Source organism: Manis pentadactyla, chromosome 7 (genome assembly GCF_030020395.1).
Source record: "Manis pentadactyla isolate mManPen7 chromosome 7, mManPen7.hap1, whole genome shotgun sequence".
Taxonomy (NCBI): Eukaryota; Metazoa; Chordata; class Mammalia; order Pholidota; family Manidae; genus Manis; species Manis pentadactyla.
In genome coordinates this window covers 81,745,038-81,764,741 of record NC_080025.1, presented here as the reverse complement: position 1 = coordinate 81,764,741, position 19,704 = coordinate 81,745,038, and the positions used below count along the sequence as shown (strand labels likewise).

General features: G+C 38.7%; 1 protein-coding gene across 7 annotated transcripts in view; it reads left to right on the top strand.

The window, feature by feature from the left end:
- The window catches only part of ICA1 (islet cell autoantigen 1), a 128,197-nt gene that overhangs the window by 13,647 nt on the left and 94,846 nt on the right, over window positions 1-19,704 (top strand). For 6 of the 7 annotated variants that reach the window (XM_036894434.2, XM_036894436.2, XM_036894433.2 and 3 more), the window contains exons 2-4: window positions 3,813-3,903; window positions 14,861-15,026; window positions 18,305-18,377. In XM_036894434.2, coding sequence (XP_036750329.2) covers window positions 3,887-3,903; window positions 14,861-15,026; window positions 18,305-18,377 — 256 coding nt within the window. In that variant the 5' untranslated portion in view covers window positions 3,813-3,886. The remainder of the gene's footprint in view (window positions 1-3,812; window positions 3,904-14,860; window positions 15,027-18,304; window positions 18,378-19,704) is intronic. The other variant, XM_036894435.2, reaches the window with a different exon arrangement.

The window sequence follows — 19,704 nt, the reverse complement described above, 5'->3', positions numbered from 1 at the left end:
AAAGAATATTTTAGATATATATTGGGCTGGATAAAATATATTATTTGAAAAAATTTTACTGTTCCTTTTTACTTTTTTAACATGGATGTTCCATCATTTAAAATTATATATGTAGCTCATGGTATATTTCTTTAAAAAATTTTTTTATTGAAGTATTGACATACACTATTATATTGGTTTCACTCGTGGTGTATTTCGACTGGACTGTAAGTTCCTTGAAGTCAGGACAGTGCCTGACACATATTAATTAGATGTTTAGTGCATGTTTGATGAACAGTTTGACTGAACTGAATGAATGGATGAGAATTTTAATGATTTTTTAAAGTAATGACTTTAGCAATAAGGAACAAGATGAGCATGTATTTTATCAGGAAATCTTAAAATGTTTATTAATCGTTCCTGGTGTGTGGGGCTGGAATATACACGAAAAGGATGCAAACCCTGGCTGTGGCCACCTTCTCACGAGTCATTCAGATATGCTCTGTAGGAGTCACCTGATTTTGCCACCCCAGATTCCTTTACTCTAGTGTCATATAATCCAGTAGCTTGTTTAAGAAAGATCCTTTCCAGAAAGGATTTTTCCTGTGTGCCTTTTAGCTGGGGTACTCAGACTTTAATGTGGTTAAGAATCACTTGCAAAGCCTCTTACAAATGCAGATTCCCAGACCCATTCCCAGAGATTCTAGTTCAGTAGGTAAGGGATAAGGCCTAGGAATCTGCATGTTAATGCCCCAGAACATTCCAATGCAGGTGGTCTGTAAACAATACCTGAGGAACACTGCCATATGGCATCATAATTTGGGAACAGTCTAGAAGTCCAGGTAAAAGGGACAGTTTGTTCAATAATTTTATCATCTGTTATACTACCAAAAACTTAAATTGTTAAATATTTTAATAATCAAAAAGTAATCAAGAAGTTGTAGCAAAGGAAATAACCAATAGTGAAAAAGCAACCTACCAAGTAGGAAAAAATATTTGCAAACCATGTATCAGGTAAGGGGTTAGTATCCAGATTGTACAAATAACCCTTACAATGCAATAAAAAAAAAATTTACCCAATTAAAAAATAGGCAAAGGATTTGAATAGGCATGTCTCCAAAGAAGATATACAAATGGCCAATAAGCACATGAAAAGATGTTCAACATCACTGATTGGGGAAATTCAAATCAAAACCACAATGAGATATCACTTCACATCAATTAGCAGAGCTGGAAAAAAAAAACACATAAAATAAGTGTTGGTGAGGATGTGGAGAAATTGGAACCTTTGAGGCACTGTTGGTGGGATCATAAAATGATACAGTTGCTGTGGAAAAAAAGTATGGAGATTCTTCAAAAAATCAAAAATAGAATTATCATATGATCTAGCAGTCCCACTTCTGGGTTTATACCCAAAAAAATTAAAAGCAGGATGTCAGAGATATTTGCATACCCTGCTCATTGCAGCATTATTCATAATAGCCAACATGTGGAAGCAACCTAAATGTCCATCAGTGAACAAAAGGATGAAGAAAATATACTAAATATATGCAATGGAATATTATTCAGCCTTAAAAAAGAAGGAAAATCTGTCATATGTTACCACATGAGTGAACCTTGAGGACATTATTCTAAATAAGGCAATTACAAAAAAAAAAAACCAGATGCCACTTATATGAAGTATCTAAGAATCAAACTCGTAGAAACAGAGAGGAAAGTGGTGGTTGCCAGGTCTGGGGGTGGAGGAAAAGGTGAGCTGTTCAATGGGTATAGAATTTCAGTCCTGCAAGATGAAAAAGTTCTGAAAATACGTAATACAACAATATGTAATACAGTTAATACTGTATTGTACACACTTAAAAATTGTGAAGAGGATACACTTAAAAATTGTGAAAAGGATAAATTTATGTCATGTATTTTTTACCACAATAAAAAATAAATAAGTATCAACTCTAGTTCATGATGAAATCAAACTCTAGGGAAGAATATAATAATTTTATTTCCTTGAACACTGTCTTTTTGTGAGAAATTTAGTTGGAAGCTGTGAGCTAAATGTGTCCTTGGAGGGCAGCTGTGTAGGTGGGGAGAGGACTAGATGTTGGCGGCCTCTCCATGATCTCACTGAGTAGGGGACTGGGCTTCCCTGTCCTCAGAGTCACTCCCCAAGCACTGGGTGCCGGCCAGGAGGAAGACAGGCGCTGATTACTACAGGCTGTCATTTCAGAAGCATCTGGGCACTCTAAGAAAACGTCTTCCTTCCTTTCTTTCCCCATACCTGAAGCCTAGAATTTCAACACTTCAACTTGGTTTCCTTGAAACATTTTAAAAAATCTTTTAACATTAAAAAAAAATGTAATCATTTGAGGGCTACTGGTTACCAGGACGTTTTCTGCGGCAGAGGGAGAACTAGTCGTTGGATTGATTTTGTGGAGTAGCTGGAAGCATTCATAAGCCAAACATTCTGTCTGGCCACCAGCAGTCTGTGCCTGGCCAGAGGCCATTCCTTTGGGTGGTGAGCCCTCCACTGTCTCTGGGAAGCAGGAGGCAAGTGTGGCTGGGGTGGCTGGCTGTGCCCCCGAAGTTGTCTGGGTCTGTGAGTGGGGCAAAGGGAATGAGGGACAAAGGCATGGATTTATGTCCATATTTAGTCATGAGGTGAAAATACAGTGCTAGGCCAGGAAAAACTGAAGTGATCACATTTTCCCCCTCCATACCCTTCCTTCTCAGTATCTCCTTCTAGCCTATCAACTCTTTGTTGTTTGTTTTTACAATGTGCTGGTTCATTTTTTAGAAATACTGATCATGAATTTTTTTCCCTGGCCAACTAAAAACTTTATTTCAAGTAAAAATTATAAATAATAAATGGAGGGCTGTTTACCTGGATGTAGAGAAGGGATCAGGCAAGGAATTCCCTGTGGCTGGGCCAGCACCCTCATACTAAAGGGGCTGTGATCATTTCCTTCCTCACCCCTGTGATGGGGAACCTCAGCAAATGCAGGACCCTATGCCAGAACCCACCTACCAAGGACAACTCAGGGTAGGGGTCCATCCCCAGCAGGGGACAGAGGCAGGCAGCATGGCCAAAGGCCAACCGCAGGATCAAGTCCTAAGCACCAGAAACCTACTGTTTCCCCATTCCTGGGACTCACAAAAGATGAAGAGGAGAAACCCCAGCAAGTCTGGACCTCCTCAGCTTGTCCCCCCACCCACAAGCTCTACAGTTACCACATGATCCATTGTGTTTCCTGGCTTCTATTTCCTTTAGTTGGGTTTTCCTGGTTTGGGGTTTCTCATGCTAATCTCTGTATCATGTGTAAACAAGCACGTTTAAGAAATATTTCAAATCTGCAAAGAGGCATATGGATGCAATTTACTCACCACCTAGGTTAACAGAGAAAACATTACATGAACAGCTGAAGCCCCTGTATGCCCCACCACATAATAATCCTCCACCCCGAACTGCAGTGGTAACTGCCATTGAAACTGAGTATTCATCATTCCTAAGCAGTTCTTTTTTCCTTTGCTTTGTAATATTGATATACTTTAGTAATGTATGGTACAGCTTTGCATTTCATGGTCTCACGTTTTATGTAGTCCTCTGCAACCTGCTTTCCTCATTCAACCTGCCTGTTTACTTCTTAGACTTCATTTGGGGTGTTTCTTCCAGTGTTTCTTAAAGTATTTTCAAAGCCAGTGTACAGTGTTACTATGTAATTGTGTTTGGCTCATAAAAATACAAGTAAGAATGTCTTAGATTGAAAATGTTTATGTGTCAAATTAACACATGATTGTAATATAGTGTGTAACTGTTAAACATATTTGTTTTATTTCAGGTTATAACTTATCCTCTCATGCCTTTTTCCTGCCCTTCCTCCCCAAATCATCAACAGTAGAAAAAGAAGAAAACATGTCAGGACACAAATGGTAAGTAGTACCTTGTTCTCTTTTCTGAATTGGGAGAGGCTAATGAAAGAGGAAAGCACATAGTATATGTTCAATAAGTGTCTGTTGAGTAGAAAAATCAAGAGTCACATTAGTAGTAAATAACCTATTAGCCCCCATCCAGTGTTTAGTATAGTTAAGTTCCATATTCCTACTAAATGAAATATGGAATCCAAGTAATCAAAAATATAAGTTCTTACCTAATGTATATTCTCTAAGAACTTCATTTATAGGTAACTTTTCCCTTGAGAATCTAATGTTGGCTTTTCTCAACACCATTTTTATCATTATCTTGTTTACAATTTCTCCTGTTAATGTTATAAGGGAATTTTAAGTAGGGCAGCTATAAAATAATGAACACGAACTCAGATTCATTAACTTATTATAGTAGTCATGACTTCAGCCTTCTTGAACACCTCAGGAGCAGATAGTGGCTAGAAGGAGATGCTGCTGAATGACATGCGGTAATCCTGGCAATGTCAGTACTGTCATTTGTGTATCTGTGACACATCTAAGCAGCATGTTTCACTTCTTGCAAATTCCAGATCTGCTTGAAGCAGTGTTTCTGAGCCCTTTTGACCCCATGACCCACTGGGCAAGCAGATCTTTATCATGTTTTGCCTCCTTTAATTTATATCATGAAAAAATATGGTGTATATTTTCATGCTTCAAATGTGCAATTAATTATAATAAGGAGTATACTTTTTAATCCCCTCTCAGTAAAGAATCAGGCCCAAGTCCTCTATAATATCAAATGTCAAAATTTAAAAGAATTTTTACATGTCTTAAAATGTAATGAGTTTTAAAAGGTAATTAATAAATGGCTAAGGGCTCTAGCTTCCTGGTATCCCCATTTGACAGATCTCTAACTAAAAGTGGTCAGGCTGTGTTTTTCATTGTTCCATCTTGCCTAATTATGACACGGGGATGGCTCCATCCTGTGACCCTCACAGTGACTTATCGTATCCTGGCAACAGGCTAGGGAAGTAGGGAGTCCCCACCCAAGAGAGAGTGGCAAGTCCCCAAGAAGAGGATCCTTCCCCAAAGTCTTTCGCCCACTTCCTCTGCCACTTCACTGCTTGCTGCTGAAATGCAAGGGCTGAAGAGAACATGGAAATGAGTGCTAGACTGGGACTGAGAGCCTGGATTTTGATCCTGTGTGACTTTGGGCAAGATTCTTAACCTTTGAAACCTAAGATTCTTCATTTGTTAAATGACAAGGGTGAGAAATGTTTACTGGATCTCTGAAGTCCCTTTTTTTTTCAAAATGAATTTTTTTCCTGTTAATCCATGACCTCTGGCAAAAAAAAAAAAAAATAGATTCAATACAAAGAAGTCTACCTTATCCCCCTTGAAAATTCTATTACCCTAATATAATCAGTTTTTTTTTAGACGGGGGATATCCTTCCAGTCTTTTAATGCACATATTATATAGAGAAATTATCTTTTACATCAGAGTTATTTGTATGTTCATCTTTTGTCTGGTGGAAGCTCATAATAAAACTTTTTTTTTTTTTAAATAATTATTTTTTATTGAAGGGTAGTTGACGCACAGTATTACATTACATTAGTTTCAAGTGTACAACACAGTGGTAGAACATTTATATACATAATTCGAGGTTCCAGCTATCACCCTACCAAGCTGTTACAATATCTTGACTATATTCCTTATGCTATACATTACATCCCGGTTACTTATTTATTTTACCATTGGAAGTCTGTCCTTTTTTTTTTCTCTTTTTTTTTTTTGTGAGGGCATCTCTCATATTTATTGATCAAATGGTTGTTAACGACAATAAAATTCTGTATAGGGGAGTCAATGCTCAATGCACAATCATTAATCCACCCCAAGCCTAATTTTCGTCAGTCTCCAATCTTCTGAGGCATAACAAACAAGTTCTTACATGGAGAACAAATTCTTACATAATGAATAAGTTACATAGTGAACAGTACAAGGGCAGTCATCACAGAAACTTTCGGTTTTGCTCATGCATTATGAACTATACACAGTCAGTTCAAATATGAATACTCATTTGGTTTTTATACTTGATTTATATGTGGATACCACATTTCTCTCTTTATTATTATTATTTTTAATAAAATGCTGAAGTGGTAGGTAGATACAAGATAAAGGTAGAAAACATAGTTTAGTGTTGTAAGAGAGCAAACGTAGATGATCAGGTGTGTGCCTGTAGACTATGTGTTAATCCAAGCTAGACCACGGCAATAAAACATCCACGTATGCAGAAGATTTCTCTCAGAACAGGGGGGGGTGAGGTTCTAAGCCTCACCTCTGTTGATCCCCAATTTCTCACCTGATGGCCCCCCTGCGACTGTGCCTGTCTTAGGTTGTTCCTCCCTTGAGGAATCTTACTCGTCTCTGGCTAACCAGTCATCTTCCGGGGCCATACAGGGAAATGTGAAGTTGGTAAGTGAGAGGGAAGCCTTATTGTTTGAAAAGGTTAGCTTTTTACTTCTTTGCATATTTATGCCCTGTGGCTTCTATGCCCAGCATTTGTCTTGAGGTATCTTTACCACTTGGAAGAATTATGATACTCGGTTAATTTGATACGAGGCACGAATTCTATTTAAGGGTTGTAATTAGGAAGGAAGAAGAAAAGCTATAGAAGTAGCAGGCGGAAGAAAACATGGGAAGATTGATTATTTCTTTGGCATATCTTCTTGTAGAGTACTTCAGCATGAATAGGTTTTAAGCTACTACTTAAATTGCGCACACACATTAACATAATAGGAGTATAGTTACATAACCAAAGCATATCTGTAATTACCAGCCATCTCCAGTGAAACCAAGAAAACCAGTTAGGCACCTTAGGCATTTGTGAAAACTTATCTATGACATGGTGGATATTGTCCAACTGAACTTGAACAGTCTGAGAGAAATCAGCCAAATTAAAACAACCCATTCCTGGGGACTGTTCACATGCCATATGTTCTTTTAACAGTAAATAGTCTGTAGTTGTAAGACTTTGGAGCGCTACAATTTGCACTTCTCCAAATTCTTGGTTGAGTTCCAACAGTATAGATCCAGTCAAATTTGTTGTTTTACTGTACGCACAGGCCAGCTTAGATATCTCCTTCCTCATTCCCATGGCAAGTCCAGGAACTGGTGGGATGAGTGCATCTACAGCTGTAGCAGTGCGTGGATCTTTGTTGGGGTTTTTTGATGATCATCTTCTGGCATGAGTCTTCCAGAGAGTGCAGATGTTGGAAGTTCTTTTTCATATCGTATCTTAGTTCATTTTCTGGGGTAGCCCAATTAGGCTTTGATCCTCTGTATAAACACAAACAGACCCTTTGCCTACACTTTTATATGCCCTTTATACCCTTGTGTAGAACTCGTTGGAGGTTACCACACAGGAACTGCCCTTTTTTTTTTCTTTGTTTTTGGTATCACTAATCTACACTTACATGACGAATATTATGTTTACTAGGCTCTCCCCTATACCAGGTCCCCCCTATAAACCCCTTTACAGTCACTGTCCATCAGCATAGCAAAATGTTGTAGAATCACTACTTGCCTTCTCTGTGTTGTACAGCCCTCCCTTTTCTCCTACCCCCCCATGCATGTTAATCTTAATACTCCCCTACTTCTCCCCCCCTTATCCCTCCCTACCCACCCATCCTCCCCAGTCCCTTTCCCTTTGGTACCTGTTAGTCCATTCTTGAGTTCTGTGATTCTGCTGCTGTTTTGTTCCTTCAGTTTTTCCTTTGTTCTTATATTCCACAGATAAGTGAAATCATTTGGTATTTCTCTTTCTCCGCTTAGCTTGTTTCACTGAGCATAATACCCTCCAGCTCCATCCATGTTGCTGCAAATGATTGGATTTGCCCTTTTCTTATGGCTGAGTAGTATTCCATTGTGTATATGTACCACATCTTCTTTATCCAGTCATCTATTGATGGACATTTAGGTTGCTTCCAATTCTTGGCTATTGTAAATAGTGCTGCAATAAACATAGGGGTGCATCTGTCTTTCTCAAACTTGATTGCTGCGTTCTTAGGGTAAATTCCTAGGAGTGGAATTCCTGGGTCAAATGGTAAGTCTGTTTTGAGCATTTTGATGTACCTCCATACTGCTTTCCACAATGGTTGAACTAACTTACATTCCCACCAGCAGTGTAGGAGGGTTCCCCTTTCTCCACAGCCTCGCCAACATTTGTTGTTGTTTGTCTTTTGGATGGCAGCCATCCTTACTGGTGTGAGGTGATACCTCATTGTAGTTTTAATTTGCATTTCTCTGATAATTAGTGATGTGGAGCATCTTTTCATGTGTCTGTTGGCCATCTGTATTTCTTTTTTGGAGAACTGTCTGTTCAGTTTCTCTGCCCATTTTTTTATGGGGTCATTTGTTTTTTGTTTGTTGAGGCGTGTGAGCTCCTTATATATTCTGGACGTCAAGCCTTTATCGGATGTGTCATTTTCAAATATATTCTCCCATACTGTAGGGATCCTTCTTGTTCTATTGATGATGTCTTTTGCTGTACAGAAGCTTTTCAGCTTAATATAGTCCCACTTACTCATTTTTGCTGTTGTTTTCCTTGCCCGGGGAGATATGTTCAAGAAGAGGTCACTCATGTTTATGTCTAAGAGGTTTTTGCCTATGTTTTCTTCCAAGGGTTTAATGGTTTCATGGCTTACATTCAGGTCTTTGATCCATTTTGAGTTTACTTTTGTATATGGGGTTAGACAATGGTCCAGTTTCATTCTCCTACATGTAGCTGTCCAGTTTTGCCAGCACCACCTGTTGAAGAGACTGTCATTTCGCCATTGTATGTCCATGGCTCCTTTATCAAATATTAATTGACCATATATGTCTGGGTTAATGTCTGGATTCTCTAGTCTGTTCCATTGGTCTGTGGCTCTGCTCTTGTGCCAGTACCAAATTGTCTTGATTACTATGGCTTTATAGTAGAGCTTGAAGTTGGGGAGTGAGATCCCCCCTACTTTATTCTTCTTTCTCAGGATTGCTTTGGCTATTCGGGGTCTTTGGTGTTTCCATATGAATTTTTGAATTATTTGTTCCAGTTCATTGAAGAATGTTGCTGGTAGTTTCATAGGGATTGCATCAAATCTGTATATTACTTTGGGCAGGATGGCCATTTTGACGATATTAATTCTTCCTAGCCACGAGCATGGGATGAGTTTCCATCTGTTAGTGTCCCCTTTAATTTCTCTTAAGATGACTTGTAGTTTTCAGAGTATAAGTCTTTCACTTCTTTGGTTAGGTTTATTCCTAGGTATTTTATTTTTTTTGATGCAATTGTGAATGGAGTCGTTTTCCTGATTTCTCTTTCTGTTGGGTCATTGTTAGTGTATAGGAAAGCCACAGATTTCTGTGTGTTGATTTTGTATCCTGCAACTTTGCTGTATTCTGATATCAGTTCTAGTAGTTTTGGGGTGGAGTCTTTAGGGTTTTTTATGTACAGTATCATGTCATCTGCAAATAGTGACAGTTTAACTTCTTCTTTACCAATCTGGATTCCTTGTATTTCTTTATTTTGTCTGATTGCTGTGGCTAGGACCTCCAGTACTATGTTAAATAACAGTGGAGAGAGTGGGCATCCCTGTCTAGTTCCCGATATCAGAGGAAATGCTTTCAGCTTCTCGCTGTTCAATATAATGTTGGCTGTGGGTTTATCATAGATGGCCTTTATTATGTTGAGGTACTTGCCCTCTATTCCCATTTTGCTGAGAGTTTTTAACATGAATGGATGTTGAACTTTGTCAAATGCTTTTTCAGCATCTATGGAGATGATCATGTGGTTTTTGTCTTTCTTTTTGTTGATGTGGTGGATGATGTTGATGGACTTTCGAATGTTGTACCATCCTTGCATCCCTGGGATGAATCCCACTTGGTCATGGTGTATGATCCTTTTGATGTATTTTTGAATTCGGTTTGCTAATATTTTGTTGAGAATTTTTGCATCTACGTTCATCAGGGATATTGGTCTGTAGTTTTCTTTTTTGGTGGGTTCTTTGCCTGGTTTTGGTATTAGGGTGATGTTAGCTTCATAGAATGAGTTTGGGAGTATCCCCTCCTCCTCTATTTTTTGGAAAACTCTAAGGAGAATGGGTATTATGTCTTCCCTGTATGTCTGATAAAATTCCTAGGTAAATCCATCTGGCCCGGGGGTTTTGTTCTTTGGTAGTTTTTTGATTACCGCTTCAATTTCGTTGCTGGTAATTGGTCTGTTTAGATTTTCTGTTTCTTCCTGGGTCAATCTTGGAAGGTTATATTTTTCTAGAAAGTTGTCCATTTCTCCTAGGTTTCCCAGCTTGTTCGCATATAGGTTTTCATAGTATTCTCCAATAATTCTTTGCATTTCTGTGGGGTCCGTCGTGATTTTTCCTTTCTCGTTTCTGATACTGTTGATTTGTGTTGACTCTCTTTTCTTCTTAATAAGTCTGGCTAGAGGCTTATCTATTTTGTTTATTTTCTCAAAGAACCAGCTCTTGGATTCATTGATTTTTGCTATTGTTTTATTCTTCTCAATTTTATTTATTTCTTCTCTGATCTTTATTATGTCCCTCCTTCTGCTGACCTTAGGCCTCATCTGTTCTTCTTTTTCCAATTTCGATAATTGTGACATTAGACCATTCATTTGGGATTGCTCTTCCTTTTTTAAATATGCTTGGATTGCTATATACTTTCCTCTTAAGACTGCTTTTGCTGCGTCCCACAGAAGTTGGGGCTTAGTGTTGTTGTTGTCATTTGTTTCCATATATTGCTGGATCTCCATTTTGATTTGGTCATTGATCCATTGATTATTTAGGAGCGTGTTGTTAAGCCTCCATGTGTTTGTGAGCCTCTTTGCTTTCTTTGTACAGTTTATTTCTAGTTTTATGCCTTTGTGGTCTGAAAAGTTGGTTGGTAGGATTTCAATGTTTTGGAATTTTCTGAGGCTCTTTTTGTGGCCTAGTATGTGGTCTATTCTGGAGAATGTTCCATGTGCACTTGAGAAGAATGTATATCCCGCTGCTTTTGGATGTAGAGTTCTATAGATGTCTATTAGGTCCATCTGCTCTACTGTGTTGTTCAGTGCTTCCGTGTCCTTACTTATTTTCTGCCCAGTGGATCTATCCTTTGGGGTGAGTGGTGTGTTGAAGTCTCCTAGAATGAATACATTGCAGTCTATATCCCCCTTTAGTTCTGTTAGTATTTGTTTCACATATGCTGGTGCTCCTGTGTTGGGTGCATATATATTTAGAATGGTTATATCCTCTTGTTTGACTGAGCCCTTTATCATTATGTAGTGTCCTTCTTTATCTCTTGTTACTTTCTTTGTTTTGAAGTCTATTTTGTCTGATATTAGTACTGCAACCTCTGCTTTCTTCTCACTGTTGTTTGCTTGAAATATGTTTTTCCATCCCTTGACTTTTAGTCTGTACATGTCTTTGGGTTTCAGGTGAGTTTCTTGTAAGCAGCATATAGATGGGTCTTGCTTTTTTATCCATTCTGTTACTCTGTGTCTTTTGATTGGTGCATTCAACCCATTAACATTTAGGGTGACTATTGAAAGATATGTACTTATTGCCATTGCAGGCTTTAAATTCGTGGTTACCAAAGGTTCAAGGTTAGCCTCTTTAGTATCTTACTGCCTAACTTATCTCGCTTATTGAGCTGTTATATACACTGTCTGGAGATTCTTTTCTTCTCTCCCTTCTTGTTCCTCCTCCTCGATTCTTCATATGTTGGGTGTTTTGTGCTGTGCTCTTTCTAGGAGTGCTCCCATCTAGAGCAGTCCCTGTAAGATGTTCTGTAGAGGTGGTTTGTGGAAAGCAAATTCCCTCAGCTTTTGTTTGTCTGGGAATTGTTTAATCCCACCGTCATATTTGAATGATAGTCGTGCTGGATACAGTATCCTTGGTTCAAGGCCCTTCTGTTTCATTGTATTAAATATATCATGCCATTCTCTTCTGGCCTGTAGAGTTTCTGTTGAGAAATCTGACGTTAGCCTGATGGGTTTCCCTTTATAGGTGACCTTTTTCTCTCTAGCTGCCTTTAACACTCTTTCCTTGTCCTTGATCTTTGCCATTTTAATTATTATGTGTCTTGGTGTTGCCCTTCTTGGGTCCTTTCTGTTGGGGGTTCTGTGTATTTCCGTGGTCTGTTCGATTACTTCCTCCCCCAGTGTGGGGAAGTTTTCAGCAATTATTTCTTCTAAGATACTTTCCATCTCTTTTCCTCTCTCTTCTTCTTCTGGGACCCCTATAATATGGATATTGTTCCTTTTGGATTGGTCACACAGTTCTCTTAATATTGTTTCATTCCTGGAGATCCTTTTGTCTCTCTCTATGTCAGCTTCTATGCGTTCCTGTTCTCTGATTTCAATTCCATCAATGGCCTCTTGCATTCTATCCATTCTGCTTATAAACCCTTCCAGAGTTTGTTTCATTTCTGCGATCTCCTTTCTGGCATCTGTGATCTCCTTCCGGACTTCATCCCATTTCTCTTGCGTATTTCTCTGCATCTCTGTCAGCATGTTTATGATTCTTATTTTGAATTCTTTGTCAGGAAGACTGGTTAGGTCTGTCTCCTTCTCTGGTGTTGTCTCTGTGATCTTTGTCTGCCTGTAGCTTTGCCTTTTCATGGTGATAGGAATAGTCTGCAGAACTGGGACAAGTGACGGCTGGAAGGACTTCCTTTCTTTTTGGTTTGTGGCCCTCCTCTCCTGGGAGAACAGCGACCTCTAGTGGCTTGTGCTGCGCAGCTGCGCGCAGACAGGGCTTCTGCTTCCTGCCCGGCTGCTATGGAGTTAATCTCCGCTGTTGCTGTGGGCGTGGCCTGGCTCGGGCAGCTACTCCAAAATGGTGGAGTCTCGTTGGAGCAGGAGCTGCTGGGAGGCTATTTATCTCCGTAAGGGGCCTCCCTGCTCCCTGCAGCCCAGGGGTTAGGGTGCCCAGAGATCCCGGATTCCCTACCTCTGGATTAAGTGACCCGCCCTGCCCCTTTAAGACTTCCAAAAAGCACCCGCCAAAACAAAACAACGACCACCAAAAAAAAAAAAAGAAAAAAAAATTTTTAAATTAAAAAAAAAAAAAAAGTTTTTAATTAAAAAAAAAAAAAAAAAAAAAGGTGGTCGTTCGTTTTTCTTTATTCTCCAGTGCCAGCCTCAGGCCTCTGCTCACCGGTCTTTCTGCCCTGTTTCCCTAGTGTTGGGGTCCCTGTCCCGTTAAGACTTCCAAAAAGCGCTCGCCAAAACAAAACAGCAAAAAAGCAAAAAAAAAAATGGTCGCGCGCTTTTCTTATGTCCTCTGTCGCCCAGCCTCCAGTGCCTGCTCACTGTTCTTGCTGCCCTGTTTTCCTAGTATCGAGCGCCCTGCACTCTGGCCCGGATGGCTGGGGCTGGGTGTTCGGCAGCCCTGGGCTCCGTCTCCCTCCCGCTCTGCCTGCTCTTCTCCCGCCGGGAGCTGGGGGGAGGGGCGCTCAGCTCCCGCGGGGCCGGGGCTTGTATCTTACCCCCTTCGCGAGGCGCTGGGTTCTCTCAGGTGCGGATGTGGTCTGGATATTGTCCTGTGTCCTCTGGTCTTTATTCTAGGAAGGGTTGTCTTTGTTATATTTTCATAGATATATGTTGTTTTGGGAGGAGATTTCCGCTGCTCTACTCACGCCGCCATCTTCCGCCCCTTCCCTCTAAAACTTTTAAGTAATGTCTGAACTATGAAAATCCTCCAAATCCTACTTCTGTCTCTAATAATAACCATTGCTGAGGTCATTAGAAACCCATTCTAACTTTCTAACAGTAAATGTATGAATTGAAAATTGTAAATGTTATCTGGAAGTGGAGTATAAATCATCACATTTTGAGATACAGATATTTTGATATTCAGCAAGTTGTGTTTTAGGAACGCAGACCTGGCACACTGGGAGTGTGAGAGCCAACGGGGAAGAAGGTACATGTCTGTGAAGGGGAGACCTCGAGGGGCCTGTGGGGGCCTTTGGAGCAGGACCTCCAGACAGGAGGAGGGTGTGGCCAGTATGAGGAGGGGTGGAGCGCCAACAGCAAACATTTTAATCAACATTTCAGGCACTCTGACTACTTTTACAGAATTCCATTTCATCTCCAATTTCTTTTTCCTTCTTCTTTACATACTTTTGGGTTCAGTCTTCACTATGTTTATTCTCCCTGAAGATTGGCTCCCTATCTGTATTTTAAGCATTTGTGTTTAAGAATTTAAAGTTTTAGTATCAGAAATCTGTAACATTAAAAAGAATGTTTTAATTTTTTAAAACTCTGTTTGACCGTGCCAAGACTATTTAACATGAGAGCTACCCTCTTAACACACTTTTGAGTGTACAACACAATACTGTTAACTATAGGTACAGTGTTGTACAGCAGATCTCTGGAATTATTCACCTTGCCTATGTTGTTTGATGAGCAGTTTCCCCCTCACTGCACCCAGCCCCTGGTAACCACCATTCTACTTGCTGATTCTGAGTTTACCTGTTGCAGATCTGTCCGTGACAGATTTTCAGCATGCTATTTTCAGCCCCTTACTTATCTCTGCTTTTCTGACATTGCTTCACTGTTGGCTATAATGCTGGAGTGGAGAGAATGCTCATGTCCAATTTTATCTCTGACTCACTAGGGGGTGGGAGCCAGTCCCTGAGCTGGCCTGGCCTCACTTGCTCCCCTTCTAAAAGGGGTGTGTCCAACCTGTTGATAACTAAACTCTCTTCAAGGTTTAGTTTCTTGATTTCCTGCAAAAGTTGCTTAATTTCCTCACTAACTTGTAAGGTTTTGGAGTAAGTTAACACTGATTAACATTTTTGGTATAATGACTATACAAGAAAGTATGTGTATACTTATTAATATTGTAAATGGATAATATAATGTTTGGATAATTTCATTTGCACTAAAATAACTGAATCTGTATGGAAGTCAAGGATAAAATAGCTCTTCAAATGTTTTTTTAGCAGTTATCCTTGGGACTTACAGGATCGGTATGCTCAAGATAAGTCAGTTGTAAATAAGATGCAGCAGAAATATTGGGAAACAAAGCAAGCCTTTATTAAAGCCACAGGGAAGAAGGAAGATGAGCATGTCGTCGCCTCTGATGCAGACCTGGATGCCAAGCTGGAGGTGAGCACTTCAATGCTCTCAGTCCCAGCACAGCCACCTTGCAAGGCTCATGGTCCTAGAGTGCACCCACCTGGGCAAGTGTAGGTGTGCTTTCTACTTGCAAATACATTGCAGTCAACTAGTTTATGAGGAAAATCTAGGGTCAGATCAATTCAATCCCAGCATTTTTTTTTGAAAACCTACAAATTGTCAGGCAACCACCAGTATGCCTCAGTTAACTTATTTTTCAAGCACTTACTGGAATTCATGGCATATAGTAAATTTTCAATGCATATGTGTCGAAAAATAATGTAATCCAAGAGCCACCACTAGTGATATCCACACTAGCATCAGGCAAATGTTTCATTTAAAAAAGCAAAAGGGTGACAGCAAAAGATCCTGGAAAGTGGAGTGTAATCGGTTAAGTAATGAACCCTGGAAAACTCTAGAATGAGTAAATTGAGCAGATATTTAGTCAGACTAGTTAATGATGCAGTAAGCTAACTTCCTACCTGGTTGATCCTCAAATGCTAATGTAACTGGGAAAAAGCTCTCTAATTCCCTGTCTTGTTGGACATTTTGCCAATAGTTTAGATTAAAATTTAAAAAGCATACTTGCCACATTGGGTGAATAATAAGGCACTGAGAGGAAAATGTTACATGATCTGATAAGGATTCATATAGATCTCTAAATTTAATATGTAAGCTAAAGTTAATGAGTGAACATTTAATGGAATGAAAATAAAAGGCCCAAGTTTTCAAAAAACTTTCCAAGAAAGGGTGGCCTGGATGGTGGAAACCATGGTTATACTAGAACAGAGAAGCTTAGGGAGAAGTATGTTCATCATCAATTGTACAGGAAGATCTGTCATGTGGAAGAGGGGCAATTCATTCTATGCATCTGAGGATAAAACCAGACCTAGAGCCACTCTTCATACTACTCATCTCGCATGGAATTATCTCAAGTGTTCATTTGTTTGCCTGCCTTCCCTCCACCAGGACGGCAAATTCCATGTCAGCCTCACCCACCATTGTATCCTCAGCCAGATACACAGAACAGATTCAAGAAGTAGTAAGTGGGCATGTCTGTGCAGTTAATGTTAGTTCCCAACCCATTCCCCTGTCATTGGAGTTGTTCAGACAGAAGCTGGGTTTGACAGGAATGTGCTAATGGAGATTGCTGCAGTGGAGAGTGGTAGAACCAGGAAGCATCCATCCTGATGTTAGTGTTCTAAATAGGGTTCCAGTGATTATAAGTTGCATATGCTTTTCACATTTTATAGCTTTGTTTTTTCCTCCTTAGCCACCTAGGAAACGCAAGCATTATTCAAAAAGGAAATTAACGTGCTCATTATTAGTACATTAAATACAATACAGTAATTTTATATTTATATTGAGGCTCTTGTAGCAGAGTTTTTACTGAACCAATTGTACTTTAATCAAAATAGCTGTTGTTCTGGGCACACAGTGTCCAAAGTACTTAGCTGTGACTAATAATCTTTCACATGATAAAGGTTTCTGTTGCAGAAATATTAATACTGATGTTGGTATTTACAGAGAGAATGCATCCCATCAATGAAACCTTTGTGAGGGATGTACAAACCATTTTAATGTGTACTTACACTAGGTTATCCATAAAAGGCCAGCTTATAAAACAAGAACCTTTGTTCCACTGGCACAGAAAGCTTGTGCACCATGCTATAATAGTCAGATGCTATTGCAGTCTGTTGGGAAGTTAATATAGAAATGTTGCACTCAGTTTAAATATTTGCTGAAACTGCTTGTTAATGAAATCATTTTCTCAAAAATGGCTCTTAAGTATAAGAACAAAAAAAACTAACATGTGATGACAGCAGAGCAAACCGACTAGTTAGTAAAAATGTTTCTCATTTGAGTGTGGTTGCACGAGTATATATAATTGTCAGACTCACAGAACTGAATACTCCAGATGTGTACATTTTATTACATTTAATTTATACCTCAGTTTTTAAAAAATGAGTAACAGAACAGCTCCTGAGACACTTTTAGATTTCCTTGCTTTTACAGTCAGGAATTCGTATGTGTTGGTGTTTTGTGACTCAGAATACTGATAGCAAGCATTTGTTAAGGAACAGAGTCAGACTGATTATTTTCTGTTTTATTTTATAGTAAATTTATTTTTTCTTTACTAAACAGATAGAGGATGCAGTGTGATGAAATGAGATTTAGTAAAATTTATATTCTTCATGATCACATGTTGTCATATTGAGCATTCCTGGGTAGGGTTTCCAAACTTTTAAGTATATATATGTGCATTCATTTTTCTTATATAAATTTGGCCCTGTTTATTATGGAGCCAATCATCTGTTTTGACTCAAAAGTGAAGTGCTCTCTAATACCAGGACATTAACTGCTACATCACCAGGGCCAGAGAACAGGCAGAGAGAGAGGGAAAGCCTTGCCCTGTCTCACTGGGTGGCTCATCAGAGGCAGAATGTTTGTCTACCCGGTTTTCAAATTGATACTAGTCCTGGTCTCTGAGGCAGTGGACAGAGAATGGAGACAGTGTGAAATACCTGTTTTTTCTTGTTTTGAGCTTTTCTCAGTTTCTGAAGTGAAGATTGGGATTACCATAAATTAAAATCTAGTTAGATTCTTCCCAGTAGAGCCCCCCTGCTTTTCCCTTACTTTTCTCTGTTATGGCCTTGGCATGACATTAAGTTTCTCCTCTGTATATTTTCTGAAATAATTGGGAAAAGAAGGAGTGATAGGGGTTACCAGCTAAACTCCATTTTACCAGATGTCTTCTAAAAAGAACATTCAGCTGATTGATTTTTGTTTGCTTTTTGAAGGGTTATTTAAGCATGCCACAAAATACATTAGGATCATAAAATGAGCTAATGTGTGTTGTAACTATGATGTTTAATTGACAGATCCCCCATTAAAAAAAAGAGAGAAAGCAAGTGGTAAATGAAATAAATTAGATTATGAATGAATATTGGGTCTCTGGTTTACCAAGTCCTCTAATTGGGCCCTCCATTTAGGATTTCTGGTTTTCAACTATTATTTCAATAATCTGGAGGAAATCATTGCTCTGCAGACCTTAATTTTTGTCATAGAGATGGCAGATTCCAATAAATACAGAATAATAACATATTTAAAGGCTTTGGTCACTATTTCTGTATAGTACATCATATAATATCAAGCACAAATAGGTATTTGATCTTGTTTTTAATGGGGAAATCAAATACTGTGGTTTTATTTAATGTAATTTTTCATTACACTGTTTTATTTAGCATTTGTTTATATTTTCATTATAGCTATTTCACTCGATTCAGAGAACCTGTTTGGACTTGTCTAAGGCAATTGTACTCTATCAAAAGAGAATATGTTGTAAGTATGCCATAAGTATACATATTGACCAGATAGATAGTAAGAAGTAGGGTATTTTGCCTTATTATATTATTTCGTATGTTTAGGAAGTAAGACAAGGAAACTACTATTTTGGGAATGTCTGTCTTTGCTCTTTAATTGGGATAGGCAGAAAGGTCTCTAATAATTTTATCAGAAATCCCTTATATAGGCTGTTTGTCTCCAGTGCAGATACCACAACAAGAATTTTGTATGGTTTTGTGAAGTTTTTCTCAGTTTTATATAGTGGGATTTTTAACTTTTGGGTTGTTTTGATTTGATTGCCCTGGCTGTCTTATATCCGGTTTTGTTTCTCTTAAATAACCAAATGGAGAAATCTAGTTAATTAATTGACTGTATTTTGTTGACAGCACGTCATGAACATTTCTATGTTGGTTTTTGGGTTATTAGGGAACAAAATTTTCTTATGGTCATCCTGTCTTGAAATCATTACCAACAAAGTTACCTCTGAAATGTTAAATGATATTGTGTGTTAGCGTGTTTTTAAATTTCCATTTGTACGTGATTCAATAGTATAACTTCTGTATTTCTGAGACTAGAAAAAGAAGTTTTTCTGTTTCTGACTGCTGCCAAACCCCTTTGCAATAATCACAAATGTTAAATTATTACTTCTTCTTCATTAGTAATCTTTTATTTAGACTATTTTAAGTACAAAATCCTAGGATTTAGAAGCAGAATTATGTGAATTACCTATGTTACTATTTACTAAGTGTTTGAGCTAGGACTTCTCCAGAGCTATGACTTCATAGTCTTGAGTTAAGAGGAAGTCAGGACATATAACAGATATCCCACATCCAGTCTGTCTTAAATGATGGTCCATTTTGTCACCTGAACATAGCTCTCAGATTCTCCTTTCTCTACTACCACTGTAGTTTGTGTCACCACCATCACTCTTACCTGATCTCTAATCAGCTTCCTAACTGATGACCCCATCTCCACTTTTACCTCCTCCAGCCCATTGTTTACACTGTAGTCAGAGGCTCTCCCAATGATCGAAGCTGGGACAATTTGAGCAACAAAATAAATTATGATAGTATTTGATTATAACCCATAAAGTAAAATAAATATCCATTAAGGCTACATGGAAATAAACAAATGGGGGAGAGGAGACAGCTCTTCCTTATACAATAGTTCCAATTAATAAATATAGGAGAATAAGGGAACCACAAAGTCACCGTTAAGCAAACATCAAGGTAAGCATTATGACAATCACTGAAAGTGAGCAAAAGTTTGAGGAGAAACTAGAAATTTACATAGTCTTGTATATTTCCCCCCAAGATTTTTAATA